The sequence below is a fragment of the Macaca fascicularis genome, chromosome 2 (genome assembly GCF_037993035.2).
Source record: "Macaca fascicularis isolate 582-1 chromosome 2, T2T-MFA8v1.1".
In the NCBI taxonomy this organism is placed as follows: Eukaryota; Metazoa; Chordata; class Mammalia; order Primates; family Cercopithecidae; genus Macaca; species Macaca fascicularis.
Genome location: NC_088376.1, coordinates 3384869 through 3406152, shown reverse-complemented (window position 1 = coordinate 3406152; position 21284 = coordinate 3384869). Strand labels below are relative to the sequence as shown.

At 53.3% G+C, this 21284-nt stretch overlaps 1 protein-coding gene and 1 long non-coding RNA gene across 14 annotated transcripts in view; one reads left to right on the top strand and one right to left on the bottom strand.

Moving 5' to 3' along the window:
- Positions 1 to 21284, top strand: part of LOC135969585 (uncharacterized) — a 305912-nt gene that overhangs the window by 79756 nt on the left and 204872 nt on the right. The gene's annotated exons all lie outside the window — the stretch shown is intronic.
- XXYLT1 (xyloside xylosyltransferase 1) overlaps positions 1 to 21284 on the bottom strand; it is a 196281-nt gene that overhangs the window by 169027 nt on the left and 5970 nt on the right. For 2 of the 13 annotated variants that reach the window (XM_074030742.1, XM_065539690.2), the window contains exon 1: positions 2746 to 2868. The exons of 10 other annotated variants lie outside the window; for them this stretch is intronic. Coding sequence is in view for 1 of the 3 variants with exons in the window: in XM_065539690.2 (XP_065395762.2) it covers positions 2746 to 2787 (42 nt within the window). In the remaining 2 variants the exon portion in view is untranslated. Of the gene's footprint in view, positions 1 to 2745; positions 2869 to 15899; positions 16118 to 21284 lie in introns of those variants that run through there. One more of the 13 variants, XM_065539694.2, reaches the window with a different exon arrangement.

The following is a 21284-nucleotide window of genomic DNA, read 5'->3' as shown; positions in this document are numbered from 1 at the left end:
TTTTTGCAATTTTCTTTTTTTAGTTCAGCTATCATTAATGTTAGTGTATTTTATGTGTGGCCCAAGATAATTCTTCTTTTTTTTTTTTTTTTTTGAGACGGAGTCTCACGCTGTCACCCAGGCTGGAGTGCAGTGGCATGATTTCGGCTCACCACAATCTCTGCCTCCTGGGTTCAAGCGATTCTCCTGCCTCAGCCTCCTGAGTAGCTGGGATTACAGGCGTGTGCCACCACACCCAGCTAATTTTGTATTTTTAGTAGAGGGGGGGTTTCACCGTATTGGCCAGGCTGGTCTTGAACTCCTGCAAGTGATTGGCCCGCCTCAGCCTCCCAAAGTGCTGGGATCACAGGCGTGAGCTGCGGCACCCGGCCCAATTCGTCCTCTTCCAGTGTGGCCCCAGGAAGCCAAAAGACTGGACACACCTGTTCTAGAGCATCCCAAGGAGGCAAGCGGTCCAGAAACCATTTAATTCGAGGCACGACTGAAGGAACCACGGGTATTTGCCTCACGTGGGAGTGGGAAGAGGCAGAGAGGATGATATGTGTGTCCCCTCCAAATCTCACATTGAAATGTGATCCACAATGATGGAAGTGGGGCCTGGTGGGAAGTACGGAATCGTAGGGGTGGATCCTTCATGAATATCTTAGCACCTTCCCCTTGGAGGTAAGTTAGCTCTCGCACAGGCGGTTCACGGCAGATCTGGTTGTAGAAGTGTGTGGCACCTCCACCCGCTTCCACTCTGTCCTGCCCCTGCTCTCACCCTGTGATGTACCTGCTTCCCCTTCACCTTCCGCCATGATCGGAAGCTTCCTAAGGCCCTCCCCAGAAGCACATGCTGGCACCACCCTTCTCTACGGCCTGCAGAACCGTGAGCCAATTACACCTCTTTTTAAAATAAATTACACAATCTCGGGTATCTCTTTATAGCAACACAAAAATGGTCTAATACACCACCACACACACACCTGCTGATTTATTCTCTTCACATTTATTCTCATCCTTCTCCATCTAGCACACTTGTGGTTCACCAGGTTTTTTCTTGCCTATAATGAAGAGAGGATAAATGGCTACAATAAACCCCTTCTCTCTTTTAAAATCTCAATTTGCCTTTGACCCAGGTGCTCCTCACAGAGCAACAATCAAGCATCGGTCTCCAGGAAGACAAGGCTGTCACGGCTGGAAGAAAGAAGACCCGGGTAAAGGATCCAGTGCCCTCTCTGTGCCCAGTATGGCCAGACCAGTTCTCCTTCCCCTCACCCTGCTCGTGTCTTCCTCACCTCCAATGGCAAGAGGGTCTTTGGCAAGCGGATACAGGGACGAAGACCGTGTTAGCATAGCAATACAGAGTTTGTCTGTCTTGTAGGTATAGCACCTCGTGGACCTTCAAACACCCAGGCCTTCCAGATGAACTTCCAGGATGACCATGAGGAACTATGGCAAACCAGCAGGATGGCACCATGTCCCTGGAGGGAGAGCAAGACTCAGGGGAAAGATGAAAAGAAACACGTTGAGAGGATTGAGGAGTGAGCAGAGGCAGAGGGGGTGAGCCCCGGACACTCCTCCAGGCTGATGAGGAATAAACCACAAGGCAGCTCCAAAGGAGAGGTGGGGGCAAGCAGGGGTCTGTGCTATCCTCTGGACTCTGTGTTCGTGACCAGCCAACAGTGACGTTAGAATGTGGCCACATGGCCTTCCAGACACCGTGACACACCCTGAGGGGTTCCACAAGCATCAATCCATGATTTCTTTAACACAGACTATCCAGCCCCCACAGCCACCGTCGGAGAGCCAGTCCCAGACTCCCAGCCGGGCCTCGGGAGGGCGGCGCACCCTCCCCAGCGCCACTCGCCACTCGCCACCCAGCACACGCCGCTCCAGCCTCCTGGTCCCAATTTCCATCTCTCCACACTGAGCAGGCATTTGTCAAAACAAATGCACAGAGTCACTCACCACCTGTTTTTGGTACTCACTAAAGAATACTTTCAATGAACTTTTTTGAAATAATCCTTGCACAGTGGGTAGAAGCATTCCTTAATTCGCCGTTTCTATAAATCACGTTTTGCTTTTTGACATTTAATACTAAATTTTCCTGACAGTAGAAGCTGTTTTTCTACAAAATAACATGTTCCACCCCATAAAAAGGAGGGGAAGAGGTATGTCGGCGAGGGAAAGAGAGGAAGGAGATGAGATGGGAGAAGAGAGCAAATGGCAGTTCCAGGATTTCACTGTGAAATCTGAGGGTGGGCGGTCACAGTCCACATATTCACCAAGCCGACCAGTTGGGGGCTGTGAGGCTTCTTTGCCAAATTCCTCGATTTGTCCTTCCATCCCATGACCTATGACCTCCAAAGAACACTGCAGTTTTACCATGAGTAACACCCAAAGGAGGCACCGAGCCAGATTCCTGCTTCTGTCACGCAGGCAGGAAGGTGGCCTGGGCCGCGAGGCTCGTCCCCATCCCCCACACCCCACCCTTGTGCGCAGCCTCCTCTAGGGGCCCGCCTCTCTTGAAACTGGCACTGAGCCCCAGTTCCGACTGGCCCCCCACCTCCCTCCTGGTTCTCTGGGCTGGGGACACAGCTGGAGCCCAAGGAGGAGAGCCATGATCCCCACACAGCCCTGCCAGGCTCAATCCCTCCAACTCCAGGGGAAGGCTCAGCTGCTGTATTAGTCTGTTCTCACACTGCTATAAAGAACTACCCAAGACTTGGTGATTTATAAGGAAAAGAGGTTTGATGGACTCACAGTTCTGCATGGCTGGGGAGGCCTCAGGAAACGCACAATCATGGCGGAGGGGACACACGGCAGAGGGTGCAGCAGGACAGAGAGAGAGAAGGGGGAAGCACTACACACTTTCAAACAGCAGATGTCCTGAGAGCTCACTGACTCTGGAGAAGAGCAGGGAGGAAGTCCCGCCCCCACGATCCAATCACCTCCCAACAGGCCCTTCCTCTGACAAGTAGGGATTAGAATTTCCGGTGAGATTTGGGTGGGGTCACAGTCAAACCTTATCAGCCGCTTTCCAAGGCTGCCTGCTCTCCTGGGTTTCACAAAGCCCCTCGTCCAGTGCTCCCTGAGATTGATACACATCCAGAGGGGTGCAAAAGGGAGTCCTGCAGGCACACGGACCAACCACTTCAATACTTATGGGCTTATATCATTGTGCAAAGTACTAAGAAAAACGCTTTAGAACTTGGATTTCAACAGATACTACCTCAGGAGGAGCTAAGGAGAAAAGAAGAAGGAAAAGGAGTTGATATGGTTTGGCTGTGTCCCCACCCAAATCTCATCTTGAATTCCCACGTGTTGTGGGAGGGACCTGGCGGGAGGTAACTGAATCGTGCGGGCAGGTCTTTCCCATGCAGTTCCTGTGATAGTGAATAAGTCTCATGAGATCTGATGGTTCTGTAAGGAGGAGTTTCCCTGCACAACAACAACACGACAAAAGACGGGAGTTTCCCCTCTTTTTTTGCCTGCTGCCATCCATGTAAGACGTGACTCGCTCCTCATCTTCCACTATGATTGTGAGACTTCCCCAGCCACGAGGAACTGTAAGTCATTAAAATGCCCTTTTTCCTTGGCCAGGTGCAGTGGCTCACACCTGTAATCCCAGCACTTTGGGAGGCCAAGGCGGATGGATCACCTGAGGTCAGGAGTCTGAAACCAGCCTGGCCAACATGGTGAAATGCCATCTCTACTAAGAAAATACAAAAATTAGCTGAGCATGGTGGCCGGCACCTGTAATCCCAGCTACTCGGGAGGCTGAGGCAGGAGAATCACTTGAACTCGGAGGAAGGAGATTGCAGTGAGCCAAGATCATGCCACTGTACTCCAGCCTGGGGGACAGAGCGCTACTCCGCCTCTAAAAACAAACCCCTTTTTCCTGTATAAATTACCCAGTCTCGGGTATGTCTTTATCAGCAGTGTGAAAATGGACTAATACAGGAGTCAAATTAAAATATACGTTAAGTAAGTAATACTGCAGACAGCTCTAGGACACTGGGAAAATGCACGAAGGAAACATGCAGACGGAATTTTAGATGCACTGCTCACATCCGATGCCGCCTTCTGTGGGTGAGACACTGTGTTTAAAAGGCCAAACACGGCACCAGCAGCCAGGAGGAGTTCAACACGCTGATTTCCCCGCCTGACGTCAGAACCCACTCACCTAATTCACCTAATGTCTCATCTAAAGCCTCTCACTAAATCCCTTCCTGTAACCTCAAAAGGCTACACCCACCAGGCAATGTTCAGGATCCAGCACTTCTCTAAGCAGCACCACGCTGTATAAAACAGGCATTCGGCTCACATCAGAGGCATACGGCCCACATCAGCACACGATGGGCGCAAGGCTCACACCAGGCGCATGGCAGCACCATACTGTATAAAACAGGCATACGGCTCACATCAGAAGCATACGGCCCACATCAGCACACGACGGGCACATGGCTCACACCAGGTGCATGGCACATGACAGGCACATGGCACACTGGCACCTGCTCTTCATGGGATCACAAAGAAAGGAAACATGTGTCAGGCAGCAACGTAGACAGACATGAGCTCATCTCATCCTCGCCATCACCGTGCCCCATGGAAAGGAGGCAGCTGTGGCCAGAGAGGGGAAGGCCCCTGCCCAAGGTGACTCAGTCGATGGCCAAAGCCCAGATTTCAGCCCAGGTCTCGCTGATTCCAGAATATACTCAATCTTTCAGGAACCAGGGTTGCCCTCGCTTCACTTGTCCTATCTGACTCCTTCATTAAGGGGCACAGCTCCCACTGAGCCTGCTCACTACAAACCCAAGTGCTGTCAAAAGAGGTAAACGTGTGGTCTTTAGCCCTCTTGATGCCACATACTTCAAGTCCACGCATAAATAAACTCCAGTGGAGAAAACCTCAACATCCCAACCTAGTAACAGCCCTTTCCTGATGGATCCAGAACCCTCCACCGCTCACCACCGCCACAGCCTCTCCGGGCCCAGCACCATCCTCTCTCCCCCTGGCCAGGGTGATGGCCCCTCAGTCTACTCTCCACACGGAGGCCAGACCCTCCTCCTCTGAGCCAGTCAAAGCTGGAATCCTCACTCCGATGCAGGCTGGGAGCTGCCCTCGTCCTGCTAGCTCTGGCACGGGTGCCCACTGCACTCGCCCAGGCCACTGCGCTGAGCCTCTGACACAGCAGCCCCTCGCGCCTGCCGCCCGGATGCTCCTTGCCAGGGCTGCCCAGCCAGCTCCTTCCTTCCTTCAGGTCTTCACTCAATGCCACCTTTCAGTAACAGCTTCCCTGCCCATCCGATTAAAAACTGCAACTGGCCGGGCGCGGTGGCTCACGCCTGTAATCCCAGCACTTTGGGAGGCCGAGGCAGATGAATCACCTGAGGTCAGGAGTTCGAGACAAGCCTGACCAACATGGAGAAACCCCGTCTCTACTAAAAAATACAAAAATAAGCTGGGCGTGGTGGCACATGCCTGTAATTCCAGCTACTTGGGAGGCTGAGGCAGGAGAATCACTTGAACCCGGGAGGCAGAGGATGCAGTGAGCAGAGATCACGTCACTGCACTCCAGTCTGGGCAACAAGAGTGCAACTCCATCTCAAAAAACAAACTGCAACCACCCCCATACCACCCCCATCCTCTTCTCCTGCCGACACACGGTACAATGTACTCACCTGCTAACTTACTATATGATTTATTCATCTGCTTTTCATGGAACAAAGAAATGAAAAGAAACCTAACCCTTTATGAACCCCTACTTCAGTGCCTCCCGGCAGCGAACTAGACATTTTTAAGAGCTCATTTAGTCCTCTTCCTGCCAGGATGTAAGTGCTACAAGGCAGGGACTTTTCACCTGTTCTGTCTGTTCTGTTCATTGATACACCCAAGTTCCCAGGACAGCACCCAGCACATAGTAGATGCTCAGGCTGAATGATGGCTTCAGAGAGCAGCAGTACTGCATGGGATTACATGGATCTTAAAAATGCTCATCTCAGGCCAGGCACGGTGGCTCACGCCTGAAATCCTAGCACTTTGGGAGGCCGAGGTGGGTGGATCACGAAGTCAGGAGATCGAGACCATCCTGGCTAACATGGTGAAACCCCGTCTCTACTAAAAATGCAAACAATTAGTTCGGCATGGTGGCGGCGCCTGTAGTCCCGGCTACTCCGGAGGCTGAGGCAGGAGAATGGCGTAAACCCAGGAGGCAGAGCTTGCAGTGAGCCGAGATCGCGCCACTATACTCCAGCCTGGGCAATAGAGCGAGATTCCATCTCAAAAAAAAAAAAAAAATGCTCATCTCAAAGCAGCACTCATTTGCCTCTGGCTTTTGTGAATGACCCACAAGGGCCAACCTACGCTTCCCTCTGTCAGCATAAATGTGCACTGGCCAGATGGCCCTGGGGTCTGAGGACTTCCTCAAGCTACATGAAAGCACAGACCATCTCACTGAGTACAGCCAAGTCACCCTCGCGCCAGGCCCCTGCTGTACTGCGGGCAGGTCCCCCACCCCCACCGCACCTGCTGACTCCCCAAGGCTCAGGCCTAGCAGACCACGGTTAGGAAAGCTGAGACCACTTGCCAACTGCAAAACTCAAGTGGGTGACCAATATGGGTAGAGCTAAGCAGTCACCCAAATCACTGATGTGACCCCATGTGTTTCTGACAGGAAAGGCGGGGCCCAGCCAGGTGGAAAGGGGCTATCCACAGGTTATGCAGCAGGTCCTAGAGGAGCCAGGCCCCAGGTCCTTCTCATACAGCCCTGCACCTGCCCGCGAGGGGAGCGAGGCCAGGACAGATCCCCGTGAAGCTGTGCTGAGTACTGGGTCCAGACTTCAGGGAGGGGCTGCTCCGCCGGCAGCTGGAGGCACCCTCCTTTCTACCTGCCACAGAGACTCTGAATGCTCTCGGAGGGCTGGCCCGAGTGTCTGCACAGCCAGGAAGTCTGAGGTGGCACGAAGGAGCCACTCAGGTCTGCTCTCAAATTTTCCCTCCCATCCTATTCCCAAAGTTGCCCCCAAGCCTCTACCTCCTGCCTCAAATGCAGCAGGACCCACACCAATAAAAGGGAGTCTCTGCCAAGTGCTCGGGAGAATGCGGAATGGGAAGGGGAAGAGCCACCTGGAGGGGAGCTCACCAGGGTCCTGCAAAACAGAAAATGCACGCGCCCCCGGACCCAGCAGCCCCTTCCAGGCGTGACCCTGCAGAGCCTCAAGCACATCTGCAGATGCAGATGTGTGCCTGGGTGGTCACCATAGTGGGGGTGACAAAACAGGGGAACCACTCAGCCATCTCTCAGAAGGCAAATGAGTAAACGGAGGTCCGCCCACAATAAAATACTACGCAGCAATTAAAATGACCGGGCAAGACTTCCACGTATCAGCAAAGATAAATCTCACAATCATAATGCTATGAAATCTCATACTCACAATGAAATGACAAATGGATATACGAAAGTGTTTACATAACTGCTGGAAACATACAAAGCAGTAACACATAGATATTTTATGCATACATACACACGTGGTAAAAGAAAACATACAAATTGCACAAAACACACCAACTTCTTGTGACAGTAAATAGAGGGAGTAGGATGGAGAAGAACTAGAGTGAGCTTTAGCCACGTCTATACTATTTTATTTCCTTAAAAAAAGAATCTTAAGCAAATAGAAAAAAATGTTAGCACATGTTTAACTTACACAGTAGAAACAAAAGTATCTGTCACTTTTTTTTTTTTTCATTTTTCTGTTTTGGCTTGTTCCAGAACTAAAATTTTTAACATCTAAAAAATAAATTGTATCATGAGAGGCAGAAAGTGGGGTTGTGCGATATAAATTAGCAGGAAAAACTCTTCATAATGAAGAGGCAGGAGAGTGGCGGCTGAGGAGCAGCCTGACAGACCAGACCTTCACATGTTAATCTGTGGGAACAGGACCACATAGGACTGGGAAGTGTTTCTTGTGAAGAATGAAGGAAGGTTCCTGGGAACAATTTAAAAGAAGAAAAAAAAACACACATACACACACACACACAGAGGAGAGAGAGATTCACTGTGGTGTTACTTATTGTGTGAAAAACCAGAAACTCACAGCTCGGGTTACAAAAGAAATATGACCATAACTTATGCTACAGTGATGGGAACAATAACTGGAGACAGGGCGGTGAGACTGGGAGGCGTTGATGGCATATGCCACCACAGGTGGGTCCCCTATTCAGTGCAATGAGTAGAGAACAACATTCCCCTGCTCGATCCAAACTAGGCCCCGAGAGACAAGGGCTCAAGGGAACATGGGAAAATGAAGACGGTTTGTTGAATGAGATTTACAGCTTTCCGCTGCCTGGAGAAGAAAGTCACAAAGGGCTCTCCGTGGGGTCCAGGCACCGCACCCCAGCTGCCCGCTTTTCTCCAAGCACTTTCTCCTGCCCTTTTCTCAGACCCTCCCTCTCCACAGGGCCCAGGGAATGCTGTCCTAAGCTGACTCCTCTCCTGGGCCAGTGAGATTTCCCTCTCATATTTCCAGGCTGGAACAAATCCCCCAAAGACTCCCACAAATCAGGTCCAGATGCCGCACATGTCACAGGAAAAGGCTCAGAAGTCAACAGCTCCAGAAATCAGGGGCTAAACTGCAAGACCACATTTCATTTCCCAAGGCCGCTGCTTAAGACACAGCCTACAGAGCCTTCAGTAAAGGAAATGTTTTCATTTTGCATTTGCCTTAAATGTCTCCCAACTCTCTGAGAGCCACATCAGTTCTAAAAACTTCAACTGTTCACATTTCACTTTTTTTTTTTTTTTTTGAGAAGGAGTTCTTGTCTCCCAGGCCGCAGTGCAGTGTCGTGATCTCGGCTCACCGCAACCTCTGCCTCCTGCGTTCAGGCAATTCTCCTGCCTCAGCCTCTCGAGTAGCTGGGATTACAGGCGCCGCCACCACGCCTGGCTAATTTTTGTATTTTTAGTAGAGACGGGGTTTCACTATGTTGGTCAGGCTGGTCTGGAACTCCTGACCTCAGGTGATCCACCGGCCTCGGCCTCCCAAAGTTCTAGGATTACAGGCGTGAACCATGCGCCCGGCCTGTTCACATTTCTGATCAAAGCAAAAGCCACTCGATGAGCCCAAAGAAGAGACCAATAAGCAGGGCCAGCCTACCTGGCGGTTTACATCCTCCGCAAATGCTGCTCGGCAAATTCAACTATGTAGCCAATCGCTCTTCCCTGAAGTGAGTTTTAAAGGGTAACGCTAGAAGGAAACGGTGCTCTCAGACAAATCAGGGGGTGCCCGATGCCCAGCTCTGTGCCAGGGAGCACCCCCGCCAGGGTGGTGAGACTTCCCTCATATTTCCAGGCTGGAACAAATCCCCCAAAGACGCCCATAAATCAGGCCCCAGGGGGCCATCAGGGCTCGGAGACTCTGGCCATGGCGCAGACATCAGCAATGACTGCCCGGGCCTCCCAGGTTCTCCAGGGCCTCAGGCCCGGGGCCTGGGACCAAAGCCCCACCCTGCACTGACCACAGGTTACACTTGCCCTGAAACTGGGGTCAGCAGCAGAAACACGCCCCCCACGCTCCCAACCACAGGACACGGCTCAAAGCCCGACGAGGTGATTTCCAAAGTGCCATCTGCTCCTGGGAAGCCGTTCCCTGAGCTGGAAGCTCGTTCCTTTTCCACTGTGAGGGAACTGGGGGCCACAGGGCGTTGCACAGAGCCCTCTGCAGGCTCAGTCACCCTCTCACCCTTGCTCAGCACGTCCACGGGGCATAATTAAGTCTGTAGTTTGTGGGATCTCTGTGCCAAACCTGCTCTTTTGTTTCCCAAGGCGAACCCGAGCATCTCGAACCTGGGCATCCAAGGAGCAGGATCGCACGGCCCGGATTCAGGGGCTGCCACCTGCGCCAGGCTGGGACGTGACACAGGGTGAGCAGGTGAGCCACTGAGCAGGACCATGAGGTGGCATGCTAAAGCTGGGCACAGCCACCAAGGGCGGGACACAGACCTGCAGGGCCTTCACGGGGCCAGGGCAGTGCCCAAGGGCCCGCCCAGCACGCGTCAAACACAAACAGGTGCACTATGCACAGTCAGTCACTGAATGCCGTCCCCACACCAGTGTTTTGGGGCAGGTGATATGACTGGGCCCCTGCTGCACGCAGGAAGTGGTTCAGAGAATGTAAACAACTACCCCCCACCTCCCAGAAAGATGAGGCAGGGCCAGAATCTAAAGTGGCCCATCTGTAGCCAACACCATACTCATTCAAGAGACGCACACCCATTCCCACACCAGCTGCGCAGGAAGGAGAAAGAAGTCAGACTCGGACCCTAACCCCAGCCGCCCCAGGCTGGGAAATTCACCAGCACTGCGGACACAGCGGGGATCACAGCAGCATCAGAAAGACCCATGAGGCCATGGGTTTGCAGCGGGAATGCAGTCCCTCAGCAAGGAGCTTGAGTCGGGCTAAACCAGCAGAACAGGCGGTTTCCGAGTACCATGCTCGCCAAACAGGGAGCCGCTGCGGGGGCCTGGAGATCCCTGTGACAGTCAAGGCAGGACTGGAGCTGCAGGAGCGCAGGACCAGGCAGGAGACAGCGGCGGGGTTCCCCATCCCACACGGCTCGCACCCACAGGCTCAGCCCCGGGCAGGGCCGAATCGGCTGGGGACTCAGCGAGTGAGATGAGCAGGGCCAGGCGACGGGATGTAGGGAGCCGTGACTGTGGGCCTGCAGCTGAGAAGGTCGCCAAGCTTCCTTCCGGTGGGCAGTGAGCAAAGGCTTTCATTGTCCACAAAACACAGGCGACTGCAGGGAGTCACAAGTGGGTGAGATCCAAAAACTGTGACAGGCTAGGAACCAAAACAGAAGACAAAACAGCGCACAGAGCAAGCACAGCGCAGAACTAGCTTCCGAACACAAGGGAAGGCAGGCAGGGAGACCGCGGGCGCAGGGAACCAAGAGGGCACAGGAGAGCTGCTCCCAGTCTCCCTTGTCCACTGAGCAGCTGTGTGGCCCTGAGCAAGTTGCTTGGCCTCTCTGGGCCCAGTTTTCTCATGGATAACATAAATAGACTCAACTCCAGGACCAGAGACTGGACTCCCTCCAACCCAGACCTCTTCTGCAGCTAAATGAGGGAGGTGGGGCTCCAACATCGCAGCCTGTAAGTCCCACCTCCTGGAAAGAGGCTCGCTGCCGTTCTACGGGCAGCTCCTGGAGGAGGGAGGGAAGGTCCACCCCAGGCAGCCCTACGATTCCCCTGTTCTGTGCCACCCGGCTGACCAGGGGAAGAGGCCAGCCAGCAGCAGGCACAGGGGCACCGTGGAAACCCTTCTGGTGGGGCCCCAGTTCTCACAAAGCATTCCTGGCTCTGGAGGGACAAGAATGAACCGCCAAAATCAACAGGCGTCGCGCAGCGTGCTGAAGAATCGGCAAGCCGGACTCCAGTCAGGGCTCCGAGCATGCTCCTCTGTGCAGCCTCTTCCTGGGGGGACTCGCTGCCCCTCACCGGCCTGGCTGCTCCAAGGTTAAATGAGGGAGGAAAAGCAGGATCCAGCGTGGTGCCTGACACCTGGGGCCCCTGCGATGGTGGCAACTGTGACTCACTGACGGTGATGATAAACCTGAGACAGCTCTGGGCATTCCGCGCCCCTCACCCTCATGCTCCGCAGGTCTGAGATGCGCCCCACACAGGGCAGGGCCCGAGAAACGAACCAGTACCTCCCAGAGGATGGAAGGAAAGTCAGCACGGAAGCCTCGCCCAGGGATTATCCCAGAAAGAGCGGAAGAGCAGCCTCCTCACGCCCCGCAGCTTCTCACCTGCACACTCAGGACAGGCTCTGGAAAGGGATGAGCTCTATGAGCCCCAGCACTGTTTACACACACCGGAAGAGGACAGACTGTTACTCAGAGCCGGAGCATCCCCACCCCTCTTATGGATGAGAAACTGAGGCAAAGACACCAGAAGGCTTTGCCAATGGAAGCTAGGGTCAGGGGAAGACCCAGAACTCAGGATCAGTAACACCTGGGCAGGACTCTGTCCCCCGCACTCCAGCTGAAGTGAGCACCCAGCGGCAGGTGCAGGCTGAAGAGCTTGCCCAGGGCACTGCCCGCCAGCCGGGGCTCGAGGCAGACCAAGCAACCTCCCCAAGGCTTTCAGGTGAGGGAGACAAGTGAAGCCCCTTGGACCTCCCAAGGGCCTGCACCAGCATTTCTTCACGGTAATGCAAGGGGGTCAGTTCCAAAACCCAAAACACCGCTGATGCTTCATAGCTAGTCTCAGGCCGGATGACTTTCTGCAGGAGAACCCACGACAAGAGGGACCAGGAAGCTTTCTTTACAAGCTTGAGGCCTCTGTAGGCAGCCAAGGACGCCAGGTCCTGTATGTCTGAGCAGCATGTGCACAGGACATCTGACGGGCATTGGTGCCCAGCCATCCCACCCCGGCCTTCCATGGCTGCACTCACACCCCACTGCCCACCGTGCTGGCATCCAGCTCCTCCAGTGTGCGAGCCGATGCAGTCTTACCCACGCCAGGCCCTGTGCCACTATGTCCTGGAGAATAAAATAAGACACAGCCCTCATCCCCCAGCAGCTGGCAGAAGGGCCAGTGTCAGCTTGGCAGGAGCCAGGGGAAAGGGGCTCACCAGGGTGGAGGTCAGAGGTGGTCCCCACATAACTGGCACCATCTGAGCTTCATCATGAAGGGCGAGTTAATCAGATGAAGACAGGAGGAATGGGTGATCCGGGGAAGAAGCCCCTGAGCAAAGTCCTAGAGATGGGAAGTGGCTGGGGTACACCGCAACCCCAGGCAGTCCAGCCAGGTGGATCACCATGGCAGCCAGGTACTTCCTGGCTGGGCCGGCACAGGCCCCCAGCTCTCTCTGTGGCTCCCGCTCCGGAGTCCTGGCTGCCGCTGACTCTGCCAACCCAGAGAGCCGCACACTCACCCAGCCAGGCCGCCCCTCCCCAGCTTTTCCCCTCTGCCCCATCTTCTGGTCATGAATCTCCTGCCAGGGACAGACGACAGAGCCAGTCTGTGGCTCCAGCTGCCTGAGTTCCCTCATTTCTAAGGTGGGCAGGTCACATCCTACCCATGTATCCTGGATGCATATCCTCCAAGCTCCCTGCCCCCAGCCAGCCTCTCCATCCTCACAAAGCAGCCCTGGCACACCCAGAGCCCTCGGCCCTGTCTTCCTACCCTCTAGAGAGCCGGTGGCCAAGGGCACCCTCAGCAAAGCCTGCAGTATGCCTGATCTTGGGCAGGTTTTTCAGACAAATCCACCTGCTGAGCCTATGAAGCCCTTGCAGAACCCCACCCCAACCAGGACTCAGGGAGCCTGGCCACTTGAGCGGTCACACAGAGCTCACATCCTGGGCTGCTGTGCTGTGATGCTCTGGCAAAAGCAGGGCCACCTCACAGCCTTCGGTGAGGCAAGAGCCACAGAGGGTGAGGCCAGAGACCCCACTCGGGGGCAGTGTGGTGGCCAGGCATAGGAGCGGCTCTGGGAGTATGTGGGGCTATATGGATCCATGAGCGTCTCCACAGACGCCCGGCCTTTTTAAGTCATTTACAGCTTACACTTGGCTGATGCCCAAAAATGACTATAAACAATTAGTGCGTGCAATCAGACCAAGAAAACAAATCCAAAACCATTGAGAGAAACAAAACATCAAAATTTGATCAAAAATTGTGTAATTGTGCACCGTTTACTATAAACAAATTTGAATTGGAACCTCTGAGAAACTAAGGAACATTCACAGAGGCGACTGTCATCTACACAAGACTACAAAGGCTTTATCACCCTGACAAGCAGCAGCCCCCACTCCGGGGCACAGGCCGGCTCGCATTGCAGAGCCTCTGCCCAGGGCCAGGCAGGGCTAGGGCCCGTGAGGAAGGGACGTGATGAAGATGAGCTCTTCCTTCCAGCAGGAAAGAGAAAGCGCAGATGCCCCTGAATATCAAATAAGGCCAAGGTGTCCCATGCTTTCAGAGAGAGTCAAACAATATACTGCCAAGAGGTGGGGGCGGGAGGAGTGTCAGAGAAGAAAAAAACACAGTAGTTTGGAGAATTGAAGACTTGCAAGAACACAGGGACACCGGACATAAACCTGGGCAGAAAGCTGTTTGGCAAGCTAGCTGCACTGCCCTGCAACTGAATCAACGGTATCATACTTACCTGGCCGGGGAGATCCCAGCACGGTGAATAAACAGGTATGTGCTTTCTAGAGTGATGACAGCAGGGTGTCATCTCCCAACACACCTATTCTGGTACCATTATTAGCAGCCACCGTTGACCAAGCACCTGCCATGTGCCAGGCCCCGAGCTGTCTCATTTCATCTGTTATCTAAGCAGCACACCTGTGCTATCCCCAGGCCAGAACTGAGCAGGGCAGCAGCAGCCAGCCTCTGGGAGACTAGTCCCACCAGCAGAGGATGGCTTAATCAGGGCTGCTTAGCAGTCATCGCCCTAATAAATAAAACAAATAGCTTTAATTTAAAACACATTAACTTAACAGCAGGCTTTCTGCCAGCTGATGAGGCCTGGCTCCACTGCTCAGAACAGGCAAGTAGTTAGAGTTGCCTCTTGGGGTCAGAGCCCTAAAGTCAAGGTCCCTGCGGCCTGCGGATAAGGCGTGGGACATGATGTTGCCCTGGTCATCCTGACTTGTCCTCCACAACTCACAGGACGGTGTGAGTGGCCCCAGGGCGAAAGACAAGGGCCCTGGATGGGAAGGGTGTGAGGAAGGGCAGCAGGGAGGCCTTCGGGCCCTGCCAGGCGGCCCTTCCAGCAGGCAGGCAGTGGGGCTCCTTCTCCCAGGGAGAGGCCTCCCGCCCCAGGCACAGGCCTGGGAAGCCCTCATCTCATCAGGAGGACAGTCGCGTGGGATAGGCCTGTAAGGTGGCATCCGAGTCCCTCCCTCGATTAAGGACGCCGGGCTCCAGGCCAGTGCCAGGGACAGACCCAGCACCAGGGCGCCCCCCGGAGCCGGCCTCTGGCAGCCTCGGGCCTTTGCCAAACTGGCCACCGGCGCCAGGATACCGAGGGGCCGCCCCCAGCACGCAGCTCCCGCAGACCCGTTTCCCACACCGGGTGTGCCGGGGACCAGGCGGACGGGAAGGGATGCGGCTGGCCCCGGGGAGGACCAGGCAGGTGCGAGGGGCCTGCCCGTGCATCGTCCTTGCGACCGGGCGGCGGATAGGATCGCCCGTCCCAGCGGCTCGGCCCCGCCTTGTCCAAAGGGCTCATCAAAGCCGGTTTACCAGCAGCCCAGGAAGGAAATGACCGCCCGCCACAGCCCTGCCGACTGCCTTTCATTTCAGGGCTTTCGAAACAACAAGAGAGGGCGGGGCTCGAGGAGGGAAAAAATACAGCCCGCGGGAGCCTCGGGCTTCGGGCCGCAGCCGCGCGCACCTCGCAGACTGGGGGTCGGCGGCACAGACGCGATACAGGGGCGCCCCCAAGCGGCCGCGCGGGGCACTGCACTCGACACGTGCGTCGGCCCCGGCCGGGGAGAGACCGCGCGGCGGAGGAGGGGCCAGTTCCGCCCCACGCCGGACGCCCGCGGCCCCTCGGGTCTGCAGGCCTGGGGGACTCGTGCTGACCGCAGCCGCGGAGGGCCTACAGCGCACATCGCGGAGCACAGGACAAAACCTGTGCCTGCACCGCAGCCCCCATCCAGCTCCCGCAACACTGGCCCCGCTGGGCAGCCTCGGGCACAGGGCAGCTGGAAAGCCAGCCCCGGACACTGAGCGGATTCTGCCTCCTGGAGGCCGGACTGCATCCTCCCCTCCCGAGAGAGACAGAGCCAGGGGGAGACAGGGAGGCGAAGCCCCCTGGGATAGGTGAAGACGACAGGCCCTCCCACCTCCACTGTGGGTATTAGGGTGGGCTGCCTCTCAACCCACCCTTCCGAAAAAGACCGACCTGCTGCTAACACCTCCGTCGAACAGCAGAGGCGGCCCGGGCTGTTTCTAAAGGCAGCTCGGTGTGGCACTAGTCACTGCGCCTTTCTTGCGCAGGGTATCAGCTGGGGGAGGGGCACTGAGCCCAGAGCTGCCTTCCTGTTCCGATGTTCGGTGAACCTGCAATGCTCCCTGAAGCAGAGAGGGAAGTTGCACTCCCAGCAAGCGCAGTTTTGGTTCAGATTGAACGGATTTATCTGGGGCGTCATCAGCAGGCGGATGACAGATGGGGAGGTGGGTTACAGCCCAGCCTTCATCCCCACACACACAGCCCCTTGGCACAGCAGCTAGCGTGGTCCTGAAGTGCCTCCTGCTGCTCTGGGAGCTCCGTAAGCCACCTGCTCTCAGCCTCAGGGATTCCACACCTCTTTCCCCAACCTCAGCCATGCTCAAGTGAGGCGTCTGCACTTGTATACATTCTAAAGGCCTGAACAGGCCGGGCGCGGTGGCTTATGCCTGTAATCCCAGCATCTTGGGAGGCCAAGGCAGGCGGATCACTCGAGGTCAAGGGTTCGAGCCCAGCCTGGCCAACATGGTGAAACCCTGTCTCTACTAAAAATACAAGAATTAAGCCGGGCATGGTGGCGCACAGCTGTGTAATCCCAGCTACTCGGGAGACTGAGGCAGGAGAATCACTTGAACCCTGGACATGGAGGTTGCAGTGAGCTAAGATCACACCACTGCACTCCGGCCTGGGGGAAAGAGCAAGATTCCATCTCAAAAAGAAAAGAAAAAGAAAATTAAAGAAAAGAGGGGAGGGGAGGGGAGGAGAGTAAATGTGGTACTATGACAGAGCAAGACTCCATCACTAAATACATAAAGTACTGAACAAATGTTGCTACTATTATTCTCCCAATCAAGACTTCATACTAGTAAACGTCCCCTTGCTGATTTTAGGCGCATCAGTGTACACGTCAGAAATTTCCAAACCACGTTCTCAGAATATGCACGTTTCTAGCCATGTTGTAACACCTCACAGGGTAAGGAGGGGAAAGTCAAGGTAACTGGTTTTTTTGTTTTTTTGTTTTTTAATAAAATGCATTTTGGTAAATATATTTTAAAAATACCAAATACATGTATGTAGTTGTCCTTAGCAACATGTAATCATCTCATCATTTGTCATTAGGGAAATGCAGACCAAAACTAAAATGAGATACCACTTCACACCCACTAGAATAGCCGTAATTGAAAAGATGGATGATTCCAAGTGCTGGTGAGGATGTGGAGAAACCAGAACCCCCATACACCGCTGGTGGGAATGTAAAATGGTATAGCGCCTGAGTTTGGCAGTTCCTCAAAAGGTTAAACAGAGTTAACCATTCCACTCCTAGGTTATGCCCCGGTGATGTGAAAACATATGTCCACACAAAAACTTTTTTTTTTTTTTTTTTTTTTTTTTGACACAGAGTCTCACTCTGTCGCCCAGTCTGGAGCGCAGTGGCGCGATCTAGGCTCACTGCAAGCTCCACCTCCCGGGTTCACGCCATTCTCCTGCCTCAGCCTCCCAAGTAGCTGGGACTACAGGCGCCGCCACCTCGCCCGGCTAGTTTTTTGTACTTTTAGTAGAGACGGGGTTTCACAGTGTTAGCCAGGGTGGTCTCAGTCTCCTGACCTCGTGATCCGCCTGCCTCCGCCTCCCAAAGTGCTGGGATTACAGGCATCGGTCACCACGCCCGGCCAACAAAAGCTTCTAAGTAAATGTTCACAGCAGCATTATTCATAACAGCCTCAAAGTGGCAAGAACCCAAATGTTCATCAACTGATGAATGGATGATGTGGCATAATTATCCATACGATGGAATAGTATCCAACCATAAAAAAGGTGAAGTATTAATGCAATGCTACAACGTGAACCCTAAAAACACTAGGCTAAGTAAAAGAAGCCGGACACAAAAGACCACATATTAATGAGTCCATTTGTAGAAAATATTCAGAATAGACACATTTATAGAGACAGCAAGCTGATTTGTAGTCTCTAAGGACGGGGGAGACAGGAGGATGGAGAGTGACGCTAATGGATACAGGGTTTGTGAGGTGACAAGTGTTCTAGAATCAGTGGTCATAGTTGTACAACCTTGGGAATATACTAAAAACCACTGGATTGTATATGTTAAATGAGTGAGCTTTATGATACATGAATTACATTTCAATCTTTATTGCAAAAAAAGGTAATTATGTATCTTTTAAAAATATGGCCTATAGGAACAAGGAACAGTCAGGAAGTCATGAGGAATGACTGATGCCCAAAGCTGGAACAGTTAATCCGTGCACTGAGGCCCCAGCAGATTTTATAAATCCCCATCTATCAGTATATTTCATCTATATCATCACCCCAAGGCTTTGCCTTATAATTTCAACACATACTTGTGGGCTTATCCAGAGTTTATTGTATTTGATACAATACTATACAAAGTTATTCCCCATAGAGCCATGATTATAAAGTTTTCCAGAAGAAACATACATTGGTACACAAACTACTATAGTTGTTTTCATGAGTATATTACAATTTAAAAGAAAGCCACTGTTAAATGCCTTTGATAAAATATGCACTGTTCTCTGAACACTGCCATATAAAATGTCAGCCTATCTTTTCAAAGCGCCTCTCCCTTCAGGACATGTACCTTTGATCACCTCTTTTCCAGACCATCATAACTTACTCAAAAGTTTCATTCAGGTGCAAGGTGCCTGCTGCTGTGACAAGCTGGAAAATCCGCTGCATTTCCAGGGTCACCTGTTTGTCATTAGCTTCATCAATGAGACAGCCAGCATCAAGGTCAAGGCCTTCACATCCAGGCTTCTCTCAAGCCCCACCTAGGAGCTAAGGTATTCAACTTTTCCAAGTCACTCACAGGTTTGCTCTTGAACTCAAAGAAACTCTGAGAATCCCCTACTGCACTTTAACATTTGTCCGGTCATTCCCAGTCCTTGGCATGTGCTCCTCCTGGAACCCAACAGTCACCTGTAAGTGGCTGCTGAGGTTTAAAGGGTGTGCCCCGAATTCACGTATTGGAAATGTGATCCCCGGTGATGCTGCTGGGAGGTGAGGCTTTCATGAGCTGATGAAGTCATTAAGAGGGATTCACGCCCGCCCGTCTCCCAGGCCTGGGTTACTTCTCTTGGGAGGGAGGGAGTTCTCACTCACTCACGGCACTGGATGAGTTACCAAGAGTAGCTGGTATAAAGCCAGGTGCCCCTCACGCTGTGCCCCTTCCGCATGCCTCTGCTTCCCTCCCCAGAAGCTGCCACCGTGCTCTGGGACTTCCCAGTCTCCAAAACCTCAAGTTAAATAAATATCTTTCTTTTCTGAATTACCCAGGCTCAGGTATTTTTATGGTGACAGAAAACAGACGAGGATTGTGGGGGATGTGCAGTTTCCTTCTTCCTCCTAATTTGTCACCAGGAAATGGAGCAACCCAGTCTCAGGCTCTGAAAGAGGCTGAGGTTTGAGGGAAAAGGGACAGATCACTGACAACTCTTCTAAGATATCCTGGGTTTCATCACTATAGTTATTAGTCAGTCAACTATACATATTTGTTGAGAACACAGATTGTGCCAGAAACAGTGCTGAGACTATAGTGTCCACGGGAGAAAGAGGAAGCACCCCATCCACTGTCCTGTGCTTCTGTATGGAGGATGCTCCCCCCGTCCACTGTCCTGTGCTTCTGTATGGAGGATGCTCCCCCCGTCCACTGTCCTGTGCTTCTGTATGGAGGATGCTCTCCTGGACAAACACCCTGGCCTCTTGCTCCCCGCCCCATCCTCCTCCCCTCCTCACACACTAACTCCTCCCTAAGGCAGGAGGAGAGACGGACCTGACCGGTGAGTTTGGGAAGCAAGTCAGCCCCGGCCCCCACCTCTCTTTCTCTTCTCCGGAATCTACCTGGGCAGAACCTGCCCCTCCCTGCGGGGAGGCGTCTCTCCAGCTCTCGTGTCCCAGGTTAAGAGGCTGCTTGCCCGCTCTATCACTTCCAACTCAGGGCAGAAATAAGGATGGCATCTATGGGGTTCCCGTAAACCTCAATAGATGAAGGGAGGTAAGGTCTCTGCTTTCTGGAGATTACCTTCCAGGAGGGGGCACAGAGAGACTACAAACAAGTTAACAGGACAGTTACTTGCTCAAACATGCAGAGCACACTCCAGCCTGAGACCCGCACACTTGCAGTGGCCTCAGACGGAGTCTCGCCCAGATGGCTGTGGCTCCCTCAGGTCCTTCAGGCTCTGCGTGAATGGCACCTTATCCATGGAGCCTTCCCTGGCCACCTACGCACCACGGCTAACAACTCCCCACACTGACAACCACACACTTCCTATCTCCTCAGCCTGCTTTACTTCTCTCTGTAGAACTGCTCACAATCTCACTCGCTCTATATTTATTTATTTGTTAAAAATATATCTCCCATACCTTCCCCGCAACCCCAGAACTTCAGCTCCACGAAGGCAGAAACTTGTTCCGCTCCCTGCTGTTCACAAGTACCTAGAACAGTGCCTGGAATGGGACACGCACCCAACAACCCCCGATGAATGAATACATGAAAAAATGAATACATGCTATAAAGGAAACGCACAGCTGGGCGTGTTGGCTCACAACTGCGATGCAACATTTTGGGATGCTAGGGCAGGAGGATCACCAGTTTGAGACCATCCTGGGCAAGAAGGTGAGATCCCAGCTCTACAAAACAATTAAAAAAAAAAAAATTGGCCGGGCGCGGTGGCTGATGCCTGTAATCCCAGCACTTTGGGAAGCCGAGGCGGGTGGATCACAAGGTCAGGAGTTTGAAACCAGCCTGGCGAAGATGGTGAAACCCCGTCTCTACTAAAAATAAAAAAAAATTAGCCAGGCGTGGTGGTGGGCACCTGTAATCCCAGCTACTTGGGAGGCTGAGGTAGGAGTATGGCTTGAACCCGGGAGGCAGAGGTTGCAGTGAGCTGAGATTGTGCCACTGCACTCCAGCCTGGGCAACAAAGTGAGACTCTGTCTCAAAAAAAAAAAAAAAAAAAAAAATTAGCTGTGCATGGTGGCACATGCCTGTAGTCCTAGCTACTCAGGAGGCTGAGGCAGGAGGATCCCCTGAGCCCAGGAGTTTGAGGCTACAGTGAGCTGTGATCATACCATTGTGCTCTACTCTAGCCTGTGCGGCAGACAGAAAGAAACCCTGTCTCAAAAAAACAAAAAGGCCAAGCGCGGTGGCTCACACTTGTAATCCCAGCACTTTGAGAGGCCAAGGCAGGTGGATCACCTGAGGTTAGGAGTTCATGACCAGCCTGGCCAACAGAGTGAAACACCATCTCTACTAAAAATACAAAAATTAGCTGGGCGTAGTGGGAGGCACCTGTAATCCCAGCTACT